Source organism: Oncorhynchus mykiss, chromosome 3 (genome assembly GCF_013265735.2).
Source record: "Oncorhynchus mykiss isolate Arlee chromosome 3, USDA_OmykA_1.1, whole genome shotgun sequence".
Lineage (NCBI taxonomy): Eukaryota > Metazoa > Chordata > Actinopteri > Salmoniformes > Salmonidae > Oncorhynchus > Oncorhynchus mykiss.
Genome location: NC_048567.1, coordinates 55,731,036 through 55,747,709, shown reverse-complemented (window position 1 = coordinate 55,747,709; position 16,674 = coordinate 55,731,036). Strand labels below are relative to the sequence as shown.

The following is a 16,674-nucleotide window of genomic DNA, read 5'->3' as shown; positions in this document are numbered from 1 at the left end:
CCCCATACACTACCCACCACTGCGACCTGTACGCTCTCGTTGGTTGACTCTCGTTTCATACCCTTCGCCAAACCCACTGGCTACAGGTTATCTACAAGTCTCTGCTAGGTAAAACCCCGCTCACTGGTCACCACAGCAGCACCCACTCGTAGCACGCGCTCCAGCAGGTATATCTCACTGGTCACCCCCAAAGCCAATTCCTCCTTTGGTCGCCTTTCCTTCCAGTTCTCTGCTGCCAATGACTGGAACGAACTGCAAAAATCACTGAGGCTGGAGACTCTTACCTCCCTCACTAGCTTTAAGCACCAGGTGTCAGAGCATCTCACAGATCACTGCACCTGTACATAGATCATCTGTAACCATTCCATCTACCTACCTCATCCCCATACTGTATTTATTTATCTTGCTCCTTTGCACCCCAGTATCTCTACTTGCACATTCATCTTCTGCACATCTACCATTCCAGTGTTTAATTGTTATATTGTAATTACTTCACCACCATGGCCTATTTATTGCCTTAACTCCCTTATTTTACCTCATTTGCACTCACTGTATGTAGACTTTTTGTTCTTTGTTTCTACTGTATTATAGACTGTATGTTTTGTTTATTCCAGGTGTAACCCTGTGGTGTTGTATGTGTCGAATTGCTATGCTTTATCTTGGCCAGGTCGCAGTTGCAAATGAGAACTTGTTCTCAACTAGCCTACCTGGTTAAATAAAGGTTAAATAAAATAAATATACCGTTCTGCCAATCAGGGCCCCGCGACTTCACTGGAAACTCCAGTTAGCCAAGCAGAGCAGAATTGATTCTTCACAGTGTGTTAAACCATATCACTACACCAGCCAGGTTTGAAATGTACCACTGCCCTTGTAGTCTCCTCCAAATGTAATATAAACTCTATAATCAGAGATAATCCAGCATTTTCTAGGGTCTGGTTCCAGTCAGATTAACACAGAGAGAGAAAGAGAAGAAGATTGTGGTTGCGTTGAATTTGTTCTGGAATTACATCCTCATATGGTCCAGGTGAGGCGGAATTTAATTTGCCACATACAGACAAATACCAACATCTAGCCTGGTTCCAGGTCTGTTTCTGCCGTCTTGCCAACTCCTACGGTCATTGGCGTAAGAATGACCGTATGAGTTGGCAAGACAGCACAAATAGATCTGGGTCCAGGCTACTAAGAACAGGAGGCTGATGAGAATCCAGGCCTAGCAGTCAATCGAGGTAAACAACCTTGGAAAGAGAAGAGTCATAATATTTTAGGATAGCTGGGTGGTTGGATACACTTATCCCTCATCCCTAAATCCTTTAATCTTTCAATCTATCCTCCTATCCAACTAATATCCTCTAGGGCCGGGACGACACCAGTATCTCGATACTTGTTAGTATCATGGCAAGAAAACAACACACAAAGCGGATTTAACTTCTTTAGGAAAACACCAGTAATATTGCAAACATCATGTTGTCATCCAGAGTCACATGTATTTATTTTCCAAGCTATAGCACACAATATGCTACATACAGCAGGGTTTTAAAGGACCAAAGAGTTAGATCTGCTTAGTGTTTTCATTTTTGCCATGGAAAAAATATCATCACAGCCCAAATATCCTCCCATCCAGTTTGAATTATTAATCTCTCTAGCCACCTCTGTCCAACCACAAATCCAATCTCTCGACCTGTCACCCCTCTGCCTGTTAATTTATCCATCTAGCCATCCATCCCCTTTACATCTCTCCATCCCCCACTCAGCCCAGTAGAGCCCCTGTGGATCAACAGTGTGAGGCCCACTCTGCCCCCCCCCCCCCTCTTCACGGGCTGCCGTCCAGCCTCTGTCCTCGGTCCAGCTGAGCTCTCCAGCCCTCCCTTCCTCCCTCGATCCACACTGACTGTACTGCGGGGCTAAACTAATCAGCATGTGAGGCTTTAGCCATTAGACATTAGCCACTTTGATGTGATGCCCCTGGCCTCTGCTTCCGCCACAGGGAGGAGTAATGGTGCTTTAAAAGGAGGCCAAGCTACTGGGCTGGGCTGCTACTGGGCTGAGGGGTGGGGGTGTGCATGTGAGGGAAGATGCAGCCAGCAAATGGCTTAGGAGAGAGGTTGTGTGTGTGTCCCAGAAATGTTTATTCGTTTCAAGGAGAAGTGAGGGAGAGAAGAGGGAACATGTAGTGGGTTCTAACTAGTCCCCAATCTTCAGGCAGGTCCAGTGTTGATGCTAACACTAATGTCAATACTGAAGTTAAATCCCACTAGTTTGGCATAAAGCAGAGAACAGCAATGAAACTGATCCAATATGGATGATTAAGGACGCTAGTTCTAATCTTTATTAATCTGTCCGTTTGGCTCTGCCTCACACTGAAACATCTGGCTCAAAGGCTCTGGAGGAGAGAACATGGTAGTAAGCAGTCAACCTAGCCACCTATCCAGTGAAATACCCAGGTACTGGAGGTCATGGGAGTCACACTTGACTTGGGAAGGTATAGTACCTATCGCAAGCATCAAATGTCAATCAAATGTGGCTAAGCTCTTCTCATAAAGAACTAAGACAAGTCATGCTTTGATAATGTGTAGCACAGACAGGCACACAATACAGCAGTACCTAGGCATTCAGAGGAGTAGGTACTGTCTGGCTGCACCTTTATACCCTTGAGAGTCATGTCGAATTATAAGCATCATATTGTTTTCATTTCCAGCCTCTTGGAGTGCGCCTGCTACTCAACCGTCAGTGTGCGGGTCTCTATACACGCCTATAAAGCAGCTGACAGTGCAGTCAGAGGTATTCTATTACTTTTATTTGACCCTGCTGGTCATCTATGCACATTTTAACATCTTGGCCATGTTCTGTTATAATCTCCACCCGGCACAGCCAGAAGAGGACTGGCCACGCCTCATAGCCTGGTTCCTCTCTACTTTTCTTCCTAGGGAGTTTTTCCTAGCCACCGTGCTTCTACACCTGCATTGCTTGCTGTTTGGGGTTTTAGGCTGGGTTTCTGTACAGCACTTTGTGACATCAGCTGATGTAAGAAGGGCTATATATATATACACACATTTGACTCATATTCTGGAGATGTGTCGTCTGCTTTGCCTCAAGGCATCTGCAGGCCAGGCGCTCCTCACTAAGGAATGGAGCTGTCCCGTTTAGGAGTATGTATGCTCCTAAACATACCCTCAGGCTGTCTATACATCTACAGTATATACAGTATTTAGGGTTGAACTTGACAACATGCACCACAGTCCTAATATGTACACAGTAGTACATATCATTTGATATTTACATTAAGCAGTACTTCATTATTTCAATCATGTCTATGAGGCTGTTTTTTTTCTTGACAAGGATTTCTGTTAGTGTGGAAGTCACAACTACCAGCCTACACAGACAGGGACTCCTAAATCCAGGGGAACAGGATTTGGCTGGTGTGGAAGTCACAACTACCAGCCTATACAGACAGGGACTCCTAAATCCAGGGGAACAGGATTTGGCTGGTGTGGAAGTCACAACTACCAGCCTACACCGACAGGGACTCCTACATCCAGGTGAACAGGATTTGGCTGGTGTGGAAGTCACAACTACCAGCCTACATCGACAGGGACTCCTAAATCCAGGTGAACAGGATTTGGCTGGTGTGGAAGTCACAACTACCAGCCTACATCGACAGGGACTCCTAAATCCAGGTGAACAGGATTTGGCTGGTGTGGAAGTCACAACTACCAGCCTACATCGACAGGGACTCCTAAATCCAGGTGAACAGGATTTGGCTGGTGTGGAAGTCACAACTACCAGCCTACACAGACAGGGACTCCTAAATCCAGGGGAACAGGATTTGGCTGGTGTGGAAGTCACAACTACCAGCCTACACAGACAGGGACTCCTAAATTCAGGGGAACAGGATTTGGCTGGTGTGGAAGTCACAACTACCAGCCTACACCGACAGGGACTCCTACATCCAGGTGAACAGGATTTGGCTGGTGTGGAAGTCACAACTACCAGCCTACACCGACAGGGACTCCTAAATCCAGGGGAACAGGATTTGGCTGGTGTGGAAGTCACAACTACCAGCCTACACCGACAGGGACTCCTACATCCAGGTGAACAGGATTTGGCTGGTGTGGAGGAAACCCAGGACTTTCTGCTTATTTCCAAAAGAAACTAAGGTCACTAAACTGTTGAGGCAGGTGAGGCAGTTTACGTACTCACGTACACACTTATTGAGAATACATACGAAAATGTATTTAGGCTTTGTCCAGATAAGGGCTGGGTTGTGCTGTAGAATAAGAGTGACTGTATCAACTAGTGGGCTTTACTCCAAACCCCTGAACTGGGAGCCCAGCCACTTTCTACGGTGTCCATTATTCTGCAAGCCCAAACCCAATAACCCATGTAGACATAACCACATCCTCATATCTACAGCTCATAGGCCTAACCATAAGGACAGAGGCTGCACAGTGAGAGAGATAGTGGCGACTCACACTAGGGAGCCTCAGTCTACAGAGTGAAATACATTACAAGTATTTATTAGGGAATGGGGTTGAACACGGTTATATGGGTTCAACGCCCTTATTTGGGTTCTACCAGATACTAAACTAACAACACTCCATCTAAAGTGGCATACACCACTGTTTACATGGCTGGCTTCTGGCTAAACAAATGTTAGCATTATTTCCCTTCCAAATAGGTCATTGGTACATCAACCAGTCCCAAGCTCCTCATGTTGTAGAGATTACACTAAAAACACTGCATTCTGACAAAGGATGCGGTTGCACTTTCAGATGATCAGAAATCATATAATAATGTGGTGGCAGGTGTCTGTGAGATTAGGACAGAAGGGAAGGTATTTTTCCTTTCACATAGATGCGCGAACGCACACACTGGAAGAGAGGGGTAAAGAGAAAACTTCGACCTATTTCTCTGGACGAGAAAATGATAGCACTGTTAGGAGAGAGGACCTGAGCCACTGCATAGGATACACACACGTGTAGTGTTCCAATTAAGATCAGCCACATGAAAGACCATTGCAGCCTATTTGAAAAACAAACCTGCCGTTTGTAAACCATTGTTCAAAAAACAAAATCCATACATAATCAAAATAGTGACAAGCTTGAAAAGCACCTAACCCAGGTTATTTCAGAGGAAAATAGTCATTCATGTTTTTCTTTCGTTCATAGCCTCGTCAATGTCTAAAGAAACATTGTTTATAATATATCCTAAGTATTATGCATAATGTATCAAGGTGAGACCCAAATACATACCTTCCAAACTGAAATCCAGTAGCACATACTCGTAAACGGTGTCGGTTTTGATCTCTACTTGTGGTCTCTTCAGAGTGGAGTAGATCTTCCCGGGGCTGCTGTCCTCCGGGTCTTCCAGTTTCCTCAATCCGCAGCCCATAGTGCTGTGGTGGGATATCCAGCTCAAACTGCCCGTGCACGGTGACGGGAAGAGCCCGCTCCGCTATGCAAACAGTTTTGTTCTTGCTATGAAGTTAACGGGATTACTCCATCCCCGGAGACGCTATTAATCCGTTTGAGTGCCACCGGATAATCACTGTTATTTTTTATTTTGGGGGGCAGTGAGAATATTATTTTTCTGTAAAAACTTATTTTGAAACGAAACGTGCGTCTGGAGCGTGCAGCTCTCGTTCCCTCTTGAAAAAAACTCACGGAAAAAAGTTACATTTGACAACTCCTCTGCGCGAGCGGCTACTTTGTTGCAAACGTCGATGAATTGTCAACAAATCCACTTTTGGTTTTATTTTCACCGATAAAACGATATCACGTGTAGCTTATCACCAGCACCGAATCGTCTAAACGAGAGTGGTTTCAGTAAAGCCGAATAATACGTCTGTGTGATTTAGAAAAGCCAAAGCAGCTTGCAGGAGACAGAAAAAATGGGAGGACCGAAGGAGAGGAGGTGATTTGGGCAGCAACAACATCCACTGATGTCTAACTGAGGAAGTTGTAGCCTAGCTCTATTTTTATGATATTCTGTCACACTTCATGTAGTTTAGGTCATAGATAATATAACATTGTTCAACCTCTATAGTTTAGGTTTGTTCTGTTTAGTGCAAAGAAAATACACTGTAACCCTACTACTGCAGGGCAGGGTAACCTTTTCAGGTTATATGGAGTTCCTTATATAATTAGACCATACTTTTGTATGAATTTACAACCCCAGTAACGTTAGATCATATTGAGGGCATTGGTATAATTCAAAGCCACCGGAGCCACTATATTCTCGGTAAAGTTCAAATAGTTACTGTAAGTAATTGGAGTTACAAAGTGAATGACAGGATGTGTGACCAAGGTGTGTACCACTGCACCTGTTCAAAGGTTTATGGAGCAGATAGTTTCATTCACCTGTCATTTCCATTACCAACACTTTCTCTAAGTCAGTGACTGAAGTCCAAGGTCCATCTCTATAGTTATGGCCCATAACTCATATCTGCCTAATTATCTAAGACACAGGCATGTTGATGGGAAATGATGTAAAATATCAAGAGCCACTTTAAACAATGCTACCTTATATAATGTTACTTACCCTACATTATTCATCTCATATGCATACGTATATACTGTACTCTATATCATCGACTGTATCCTTATGTAATACATGTATCACTAGCCACTTTAACTATGCCACTTTGTTTACATACTCATCTCATATCTATATACAGTACTCGATACCATCTACTGTATCTTGCCTATGCTGCTCTGTGCCATCACTCATTCATATATCCTTATGTACATATTCTTTATCCCCTTACACTGTGTACAAGACAGTAGTTTTGGAATTGTTAGTTAGATTACTTGTTATTACTGCATTGTCGGAACTAGAAGCACAAGCATTTCGCTACATTCGCATTAACATCTGCTAACCATGTGTATGTGACAAATAAAATTTGATTTGATTGATGTTGACATGTGCACAGTCAATCTATCGACCCCATCTTTTCACTACTGGAGGTCCATTATGACGTAATTGAAACGTTCTATGACAGAAAGGTTATTCAGAGTTGTGGGCATATTGTCCATCTCAATTGAAGCTGTTTTGCCAATAGACACAGATTTCAATTTGATTGTTCAATTTGACTATCCCCAGACAAGGGAATTGGTGACAATTAGCAATATACATTTGAACCAAATGAACTGAAATTAAGTCTGTTGTGTGTGTCTGTGTGTGTTATCGCTCTCTCTTTTTATTTTTTATAATGTTTATTATTTTACAATAAAAAATCAAATAAAAAAGACAGCAATACTAACAATGACATTCATTGTACTGTTGAATGGGATGGCCAATTTAGAGGACAAAACAAAACTTAACTCACACTTACACAGAATAAAATAAAATCCTATTAGGTGGTACATGTACAGTGCCTTGCGAAAGGATTCGGCCCCCTTGAACTTTGCGACCTTTTGCCACATTTCAGGCTTCAAACATAAAGATATAAAACTGTATTTTTTTGTGAAGAATCAACAACAAGTGGGACACAATCATGAAGTGGAACGACATTTATTGGATATTTCAAACTTTTTTAACAAATCAAAAACTGAAAAATTGGGCGTGCAAAATTATTCAGCCCCCTTAAGTTAATACTTTGTAGTGCCACCTTTTGCTGCGATTACAGCTGTAAGTCGCTTGGGGTATGTCTCTATCAGTTTTGCACATCGAGAGACTGACATTTTTTCCCATTCCTCCTTGCAAAACAGCTCGAGCTCAGTGAGGTTGGATGGAGAGCATTTGTGAACAGCAGTTTTCAGTTCTTTCCACAGATTCTCGATTGGATTCAGGTCTGGACTTTGACTTGGCCATTCTAACACCTGGATATGTTTATTTTTGAACCATTCCATTGTAGATTTTGCTTTATGTTTTGGATCATTGTCTTGTTGGAAGACAAATCTCCGTCTCAGTCTCAGGTCATTTGCAGACTCCATCAGGTTTTCTTCCAGAATGGTCCTGTATTTGGCTCCATCCATCTTCCCATCAATTTTAACCATCTTCCCTGTCCCTGCTGAAGAAAAGCAGGCCCAAACCATGATGCTGCCACCACCATGTTTGACAGTGGGGATGGTGTGTTCAGGGTGATGAGCTGTGTTGCTTTTACACCAAACATAACATTTTGCATTGTTGCCAAAAAGTTCAATTTTGGTTTCATCTGACCAGAGCACCTTCTTCCACATGTTTGGTGTGTCTCCCAGGTGGCTTGTGGCAAACTTTAAACAACACTTTTTATGGATATCTTTAAGAAATGGCTTTCTTCTTGCCACTCTTCCATAAAGGCCAGATTTGTGCAATATACGACTGATTGTTGTCCTATGGACAGAGTCTCCCACCTCAGCTGTAGATCTCTGCAGTTCATCCAGAGTGATCATGGGCCTCTTGGCTGCATCTCTGATCAGTCTTCTCCTTGCTTGTATGAGCTGAAAGTTTAGATGGACGGCCAGGTCTTGGTAGATTTGCAGTGGTCTGATACTCCTTCCATTTCAATATTATCGCTTGCACAGTGCTCCTTGGGATGTTTAAAGCTTGGGAAATCTTTTTGTATCCAAATCCGGCTTTAAACTTCTTCACAACAGTATCTCGGACCTGCCTGGTGTGTTCCTTGTTCTTCATGATGCTCTCTGCGCTTTTAACGGACCTCTGAGACTATCACAGTGCAGGTGCATTTATACGGAGACTTGATTACACACAGGTGGATTGTATTTATCATCATTAGCCATTTAGGTCAACATTGGATCATTTAGAGATCCTCACTGAACTTCTGGAGAGAGTTTGCTGCACTGAAAGTAAAGGGGCTGAATAATTTTGCACGCCCAATTTTTCAGTTTTTGATTTGTTAAAAAAGTTTGAAATATCCAATAAATGTCGTTCCACTTCATGATTGTGTCCCACTTGTTGTTGATTCTTCACAAAAAAATACAGTTTTATATCTTTATGTTTGAAGCCTGAAATGTGGCAAAAGGTCGCAAAGTTCAAGGGGGCCGAATACTTTCACAAGGCACTGTAAGTCCCAATTTCTGATCTTCTAATCGAAAAGACATAGTCCGGAAATCCAAACACATTCCTGGCCTGTATTTTGTCATTTAGCCGGCTGACACAGCCGTTCTGTATCCTCAGCCAGGGAGCTTGCTTGTCAAGAACAGTTCGGCCTCTTTTGGGTTGTCAAACGTACGTGTTGATCCTTCGACTGTCACCTTAAACCTGGGAAGCTGGGAAGAGGAATCCATATCGGATGTTGGCCGCCCTGCATTTGTTGCGTACCTCATCATACTCTTTCCGTTGGTTCCTCACCTCCAAGGTAAGGTCTGGGTAGAAAGCCACCCTGGCTCCGTTGAAGTTAAGGGGGAACTTTTGACTAGCCAGCTTGAGGATGAGATCCCTGGTCTGGGGATAGTGCAGCCGTACAATGAATGGCCTTGGTGGCCAGCCCTTGGCCGGCTTCGTTGCCTGAGATCTGTGTGCGCGGTTGATCAGGATGGCCGTTTTGAAGTGTTCACTCCCCAGCAATGCCTGTATCAGCTCCGAGACAAATTCAGTGGGGTTCCCTTTCTCAGTGTCCTCCTGGATCCCACGTATTCGGATGTTCTGGCGTCTTGAATGCGACTTGAGCATTTCCAGTCGGGCTTTCAGGGTTTTGTTGTCATTTTTGAACGTTGCACACTGTTTCTCTATGTCCTGTAGCCTGGCCTCATGATCGACTGTCGTCTGCTCAACCTCATGCACCCTTCTCTGAGTTGCCTTCACAGTTTCGGCCAAAGTCCTAATACTCTTTGAGATATCAGCCAGCCTTGTGTCCACCTCCTTACTTAGTGAGTTTATGGCAGCCAGTATGTCACTTTGCGTAGGCTCTGTGGGGATCTCTTGGAAGCTAGGCTCTTCAGCTAACTCCTCGTGGGTTGGCGACGTTGACATTGGTTCGTTGTCTATCTCATTCAAATGATCTTGTTTAGCGCCCCCTTTTCTGGTGCCTTTTCCCTTTGTCATATTTGTTTGAAGTTATAGGTCGTGAGAGGTTAAGATAAATACTAATTTGTTTCAAAATGGAGCGGAGCTCTAGCAAAGCACGTCTACTCCATAGCACGCTCTCTAGCGCCCCCCCTCTCTTTCTCTCTTACATACGCACGCACACACCGCCACAGAACCCATTTTGCAATCAACAAACTTCCAACTTTAATGTGATCACCAGCAGAATTAGACCCAAAACGCGATGTCTCCACAGGTTGTCCCTGAGGGGGGTTATGGATTGGCCAGGATGGCATTAGTCACCACGGCCCAATGGCCCACCCCCTGTCCCAGGCTACCAGTGGGGGCTAATGGAACCCAGGTGGTGGAGAGCCTCCAGGGTGTGTGTGTGGGTGGGTGTGTGTGTGTGTGTCATCTGACCCGCTCGACTGTGTTTGTCCACTCTTTGGATGGCAACTCCAAGGGGTGACTTCAGCAGCCCCCCTTTGCCCCTTGCTGTCCTGTACCTCTAACCCCTGTCACTCAGTGCCTGCCTATCCCAACAGCACCCATATACTCTGCCTAACCTACACCACCCATATCCTCTGCCTATCCCAACACCCCCCATATCCCCTGCCTATCCCAACACCTCCCATATCCCCTGCCTATCCCAACACCTCCCATATCCTCTGCCTATCCCAACACCACCCATATCCTCTGCCTCTACCAAAACCCCCATATCCTCTGCCTCTCCCAACACCCCCATATCCCCTGCCTATCCCAACACCTCCCATATCCCCTGCCTATCCCAACACCTCCCATATCCTCTGCCTCTCCCAACACCACCCATATCCTCTGCCTCTACCAAAACCCCCATATCCTCTGCCTCTCCCAACACCCCCATATCCCCTGCCTATCCCAACACCTCCCATATCCTCTGCCTATCCAAACACCCCCCATATATCCTCTGCCTCTCCCAACACCCCCATATCCTCTGCCTATCCCAACACCCCCCATGTCCCCTGCCTGCCTCAACACCCCCATATCCTCTGCCTATCCCAACACCCCCATATCCTCTGCCTATCCCAACACCCCCATATCCTCTGCCTATCCCAACACCCCCATATCCTCTGCCTATCCCAACACCCCCCATGTCCCCTGCCTGCCTCAACACCCCCATATCCTCTGCCTATCCCAACACCCCCATATCCTCTGCCTATCCCAACACCACCCATATCCTCTGCCTCTCCCAACACCCCCCATGACCCCTGCCTCTCCCAACACCCCCCATGTCCCCTGCCTGCCTCAACACCCCCCATGTCCCCTGCCTGCCTCAACACCCCCCATGTCCCCTGCCTATCCCAACACCCCCCTGCCTATCCCAACACCCCCCATGTCCCTGCCTACCATAACACCCTCCATATCCCCTGCCTGTCCTCCTAGTCTGTTTCCGCTGTGGACCATTAAAAACACAGACCCAACACAGACACAGAGAGCAGGCCGCCTCTCAAACACTAACCATTAAACCTTTCATTGGTGATAAATAGACACACACCTCCACGCCCACACAGACACTGGAAATTAGGAACATAAAATACTGTTTGTCTCATTCTCAAATTTGACATTTTACTCATTCTCATCCACTCCTACAAACTCCCACAGAGACACAAATAAGAATACATCGTACATCCGTGATGAAGTTAAGCCTACCCTATATTCTAAGAATTAGTCAGACACGTGTTGACTCCATGTCTCACACACTCACACACGTGAGTGGACACTGTGTGTGTGTGTGTGTGTGTGTGTTGATTGAGGAATGCTAACTGGGATCATTGAAGCAGCTGAGGCCGAGCCAGTATGACAGCTGTAGGTCCTTATGGGGTAAACCACCAACACCAGGTGTTGACTGGTTCACACTGATCATACTTGGATCAACATCTATACACTTCTGATTGCTGCATCTGTCACGTTAGAAGGAGCCTCCAGGAAAATAATGACTTTTATCCTGTAATGTCTTGACCTGGTGATTCTGTAAGTCTTCTGATATCATTGCAGTCACAGGCTAGAAAAAGGGAAACATTGATTAAGATGGTGCATATGGTTATTGTTTTGTAGCATATTTGGAGCTCTTGGTAAGACTTTGCTTTGACTTGACTATCAACACTGAAAACATGAAAGCATGTCACAGCTGAAGATTATTATCCTTGTACAGTCACTTTGTCACAATGAACAGAAGTGAGGAAAGAAAAGAAGGAAAGAAAGGAAGGAAGTCGCCAAATGGACGGAATAAGAGAAGGAAAGCTATGAAAAAACTGCAAAAATCCCTGAACACATGAGAGAATGTGGATGATGTATATTTATTCATTTCTGGGTAGAAACAGCCAGATAGAAATAATGCTTCTGTCAACCAAACACCTGCTGGGCTTGACTGACCAGCACAGAGAAGAAGAAGAGATAATAGTCTACACACCATACACAGCCACAAAGAATTAAACGACTCATGGATAAGTATAGAATACTATATAGAAATGCTAGCTATTTGTACTGGAAACAGTAGCCATTCCCTAGCCAGGGTGCCAGTATGATTTTGTATAAGCCGATGATAGCATCAATACTTGGGCTAAAACAGTCCAGCCAGCACCCTGGCAGTAGTCGTTCAAATACGTCTCAGTCAAATTATTTCGACACCACATGCTATATGTGTTTGTGGTCTGGAGGAATGTTCAAAAATAACCTCTGTGTAAAAAGACTGAAAATGATCTGTGTCCAAAATAGCACCCTAATCCCTGTATAGTGCCCTACTTTTGACCAGAGCCCTGTGGCCCTGGTCAAAAGTAGTACACTGCATAAGGAATAGGGTGCCATTTGGGATGAAGACTGGGACTCTCAGACAGGAAACCACTGTCATTCTAGAGCCCCACCCAGTCCAGAGCAGAGGACAGTGGGAAGGAAACCCTTCTTTAAACACTGGGAAGGAAGGACACTATATGACCTAAACCATACGTCTCTGTCAAGCTGAAGGGTTGGTCACTGGCATGCATCACATGTATAATGAACAAAAATATAAATGCAACATGTAAAGTGTTGGTCCCATGCATCATGAGCTGACATAAAAGATCCCAGAAATGTTCCATATGCACAAAAAGCTTATTTCTCTCAAACTTTGTGCACCATTTTTTTACATCCCTGTTAGTGAGCATTTCTCTTTTGCCAAAAGAATTTATGGCGTCGTGTGGGCGAACGGTTTACTGATGTGAACAGAGTGCCCTATGCTGGCTGTGGGGTTATGGTATGGACAGGAATAAGCTACGGACAACGAACACAATTGCATTTTATCGATGGCAATTTGAATGCACAGAGATACTGTGATGAGATCCTGAGGCCTATTGTGATGCCATTCATTCGCCACCATCACTTCTTGTTTCAGCATGATAATAATGCACAGCCCCATGTTGCAAGGATCTGTACACAATTCCTGGAAGCTGAAAATGTCCAAGTTCTTCCATGGCCTGCATACTCACCAAATGTGTGTTTCAGTTCCCGCCAATATCTAGCATGTTTCAGTTCCCGCCAATATCCAGCATGTTTCAGTTCCCGCCAATATCCAGCATGTTTCAGTTCCCGCCAATATCCAGCATGTTTCAGTTCCCGCCAATATCCAGCATGTTTCAGTTCCCGCCAATATCCAGCATGTTTCAGTTCCCGCCAATATCCAGCATGTTTCAGTTCCCGCCAATATCCAGCATGTTTCAGTTCCCGCCAATATCCAGCATGTTTCAGTTCCCGCAAATATCCAGCATGTTTCAGTTCCCGCCAATATCCAGCATGTTTCAGTTCCCGCCAATATCCAGCATGTTTCAGTTCCCACCAATATCCAGCATGTTTCAGTTCCCGACAATATCCAGCATGTTTCAGTTCCCGCCAATATCCAGCATGTTTCAGTTCCCGCCAATATCCAGCATGTTTCAGTTCCCGCCAATATCCAGCATGTTTCAGTTCCCACCAATATCCAGCAACTTCGCACAGCCATTGAAGAAGAGTGGGACAACATTCCACAGGCCACAATCAACAGCCTGATCAACTCTATGTGAAGGAGATGTGTCGCGCTGCATGAGGCAAATGGTGGTCACACCAGATACTGACTGCTTTTCTGATCCACACCCCTACTTTTTTTAAGGTATTTGTGACCAACAGATACCATCTGTATTCCCAGTCATGTGAAATCTATAGATTAGGGCCTAATACATTTATTTAATTAGACTGATTTCCTTATATGAACTGTAATTCAGTAAAATCTTTGTGCGTTTATGTTGAGTGACAAGGAGCTCTGCACCAAATCCGTGTCCTCTTTCTTAACATCATATTTTGGTTAGGGCCAGGAATGTTTCATGAACACATGATCTAATCAGGAGATCTGTGGGCCATAGTTATAGGCTACGTTGGTTTTGTGGCCAGGGACAACTCTGGGCCCTAACCGTACCGTATGTAAAGCTGTGTCTGTGTGTTGATATGGTGTTTGATTGACATCTGGTGTTTGGCTGGTTACGCCCAGGGGTCCAGACCCATTGAGTGGTTATATCTGTGTCTGCATCTGCGTGGTTCAGTTGACCTGGTCATAATAAATACTGAATTTCTACTGCATGGAGTCAGAGAAGCTTTATCCAAGAGGGACAGATGGACAAGCAAGTGTGTCAGAGAGAGATCATGGTGTTTGATTAGTTGGGTAATGTTGCCACCTAGTGTCTAAAATGGTATTATTCCCAGTTTGAAGAAGTAGTTATGAATGCAATGGACTCAACAGTAGAGGCAGTCGATCACATGTCCATGTTCCAAATTCAACTTCCATGTGGTTCTATCAATAAAAATGGCAGAGCTTGTGGAACAAAAGATTAACCTTTCAGAATACAGACCACATTAGGTCTAAGTTTTAGGGCTTCAGATGCTACCGTTACATAAGAAGGAAGAAATAATGTATATCTGGTATTAAGAATGAATGGAAAACCTGTGCTCAGTGCAGACTACATTAGAATATAGTGAGTGGTTTGGAGAGCAGCTGTGAGTTTACTAGGGTCGTGTTGTTGTCATCCCCCAGGAGAGAGAGAGATCACATCTGCTGCTTTCCTCTACTGCCTATTACAGTAACAGAGTAGGAGGAAGACCCAATGACCTTAAACATCTCAACACCTGCTGTACTGTGTTGCTGTAAAGCCTGAACACAACTAACACCCCAAGATCCTGCACTACAGCCAGACACACAGATACACATAGTCCCTCAAACACCGGCCCTGTCTCACACACACACACACACACACACACACACACACACACACACACACACACACACACACACACACACACACACACACACACACACACACACACACACACACACACACACACACACAGATGTACATGAGCACATACAAGCATGCGCACACACACACACATAACACAGGAATGCAGTAGGGGAGAAGGAGAGGTCCATTTTTAGAGCAGTGAAAATAATTGTTTTTACAGAATACACTCTTAGAAGAAAAGTGCTATCTAGAACTTAAAAGGGTTCTTTGGCTATCCCCATTTAAGAACCTTTTGAAGAACCCCTTTTGGTTCCATGTAGAACCCTTTCCACATGGTTCTCCTATGGGGACAGTGGAAGAACCATTTTCAAACCCTTTTTTCTAAGAGTGCACTGTCCTCCTGACATTGAAAGATCCCATTTTAAACAAGCATCGGCTCTTTTGGTTTCTAAATAGAAACTTTGTGATTAATAACCTGGATAATCTGAACTGTAGGCTCCGTCTATCAATAGGTTTGGCATCTCAGTCTTCAGTCCATTTCATTTGAATTATGTATTTTTTTTATTTAACATTTATTTCAGCCGGGAGTCCTTGTGAGACCACGAGCTCAGATTGCTCACAACATTGTCAAAGCGCCACTGAGGAGCTATCAAAGATACTCAAACTACAATAATATTTGTTTTCCTTTCATGTGGTTACTATACCCTATGGCTTTGCGTTGTAATACTAAAAACGGCCAAAAAAGCATCCTCAATCTCAATCTTGTTCAACGTTTATAAATATCCTGTACTATAAAATTTGTTTGTTTAACATGTTTGTACAAGGCCATTAGAATTGGCACATGGATATTGAACTCAGGAATGTGTCAGAGCAGTGATAGTGATGGAAAACACCAGGACTGGCCACCCAGAAGTGAGGGTTTTTGTTGGTTATCTTTACCAAAACTCTAAGTTGAACTTTCTCAGTCCTGCAAAACGACTGATGGCAAACAAGACAATGTGAAATTAATCCTCCTAAAATGTGGCCAAAGCAGAATGATCTGATTAGAACTGGGCCCTGGTCAAAAGTAGTGAACTACATATGTTTATGCCACTGTAGTAGAGTTTGCATGTCTCTGTTTAAGTGAGAGGATCAGTGTCTATATTAGTGTGTGTGTGTGTGTGCAAGTGCACAAACAACTATTTTTCAAGGAGGAAGTCAGTAGACCCATTCATAGGCCCAATCTGTGCACATACACACATGCATGTGACACACACACACACAACTATGTCTTACTATACTTGTGAGGACTTTTTGGGGACCAACAATTGATTCCCATTCAAAATCCCCTTTTATCTAACCCTAACCCTAACGCTTAAACTAACCTTTACCTAAACCCCTAACTCATAACCCATAAGCCTAAAATAACCTTTACAAATGAGAACCAGCAAATTGTCCT

At 44.2% G+C, this 16,674-nt stretch overlaps 1 protein-coding gene across 2 annotated transcripts in view; it reads right to left on the bottom strand.

Annotated features, from left to right (window-relative positions):
• The window catches only part of rftn2 (raftlin family member 2), a 37,618-nt gene extending 31,605 nt beyond the window's left edge, over window positions 1-6,013 (bottom strand). The window contains exon 1 of one of the 2 annotated variants that reach the window (XM_021597403.2): window positions 5,250-6,013. In XM_021597403.2, coding sequence (XP_021453078.2) covers window positions 5,250-5,388 — 139 coding nt within the window. In that variant the 5' untranslated portion in view covers window positions 5,389-6,013. The remainder of the gene's footprint in view (window positions 1-5,249) is intronic. The other variant, XM_021597404.2, reaches the window with a different exon arrangement.
• Window positions 6,014-16,674: the final 10,661 nt, after the last annotated feature.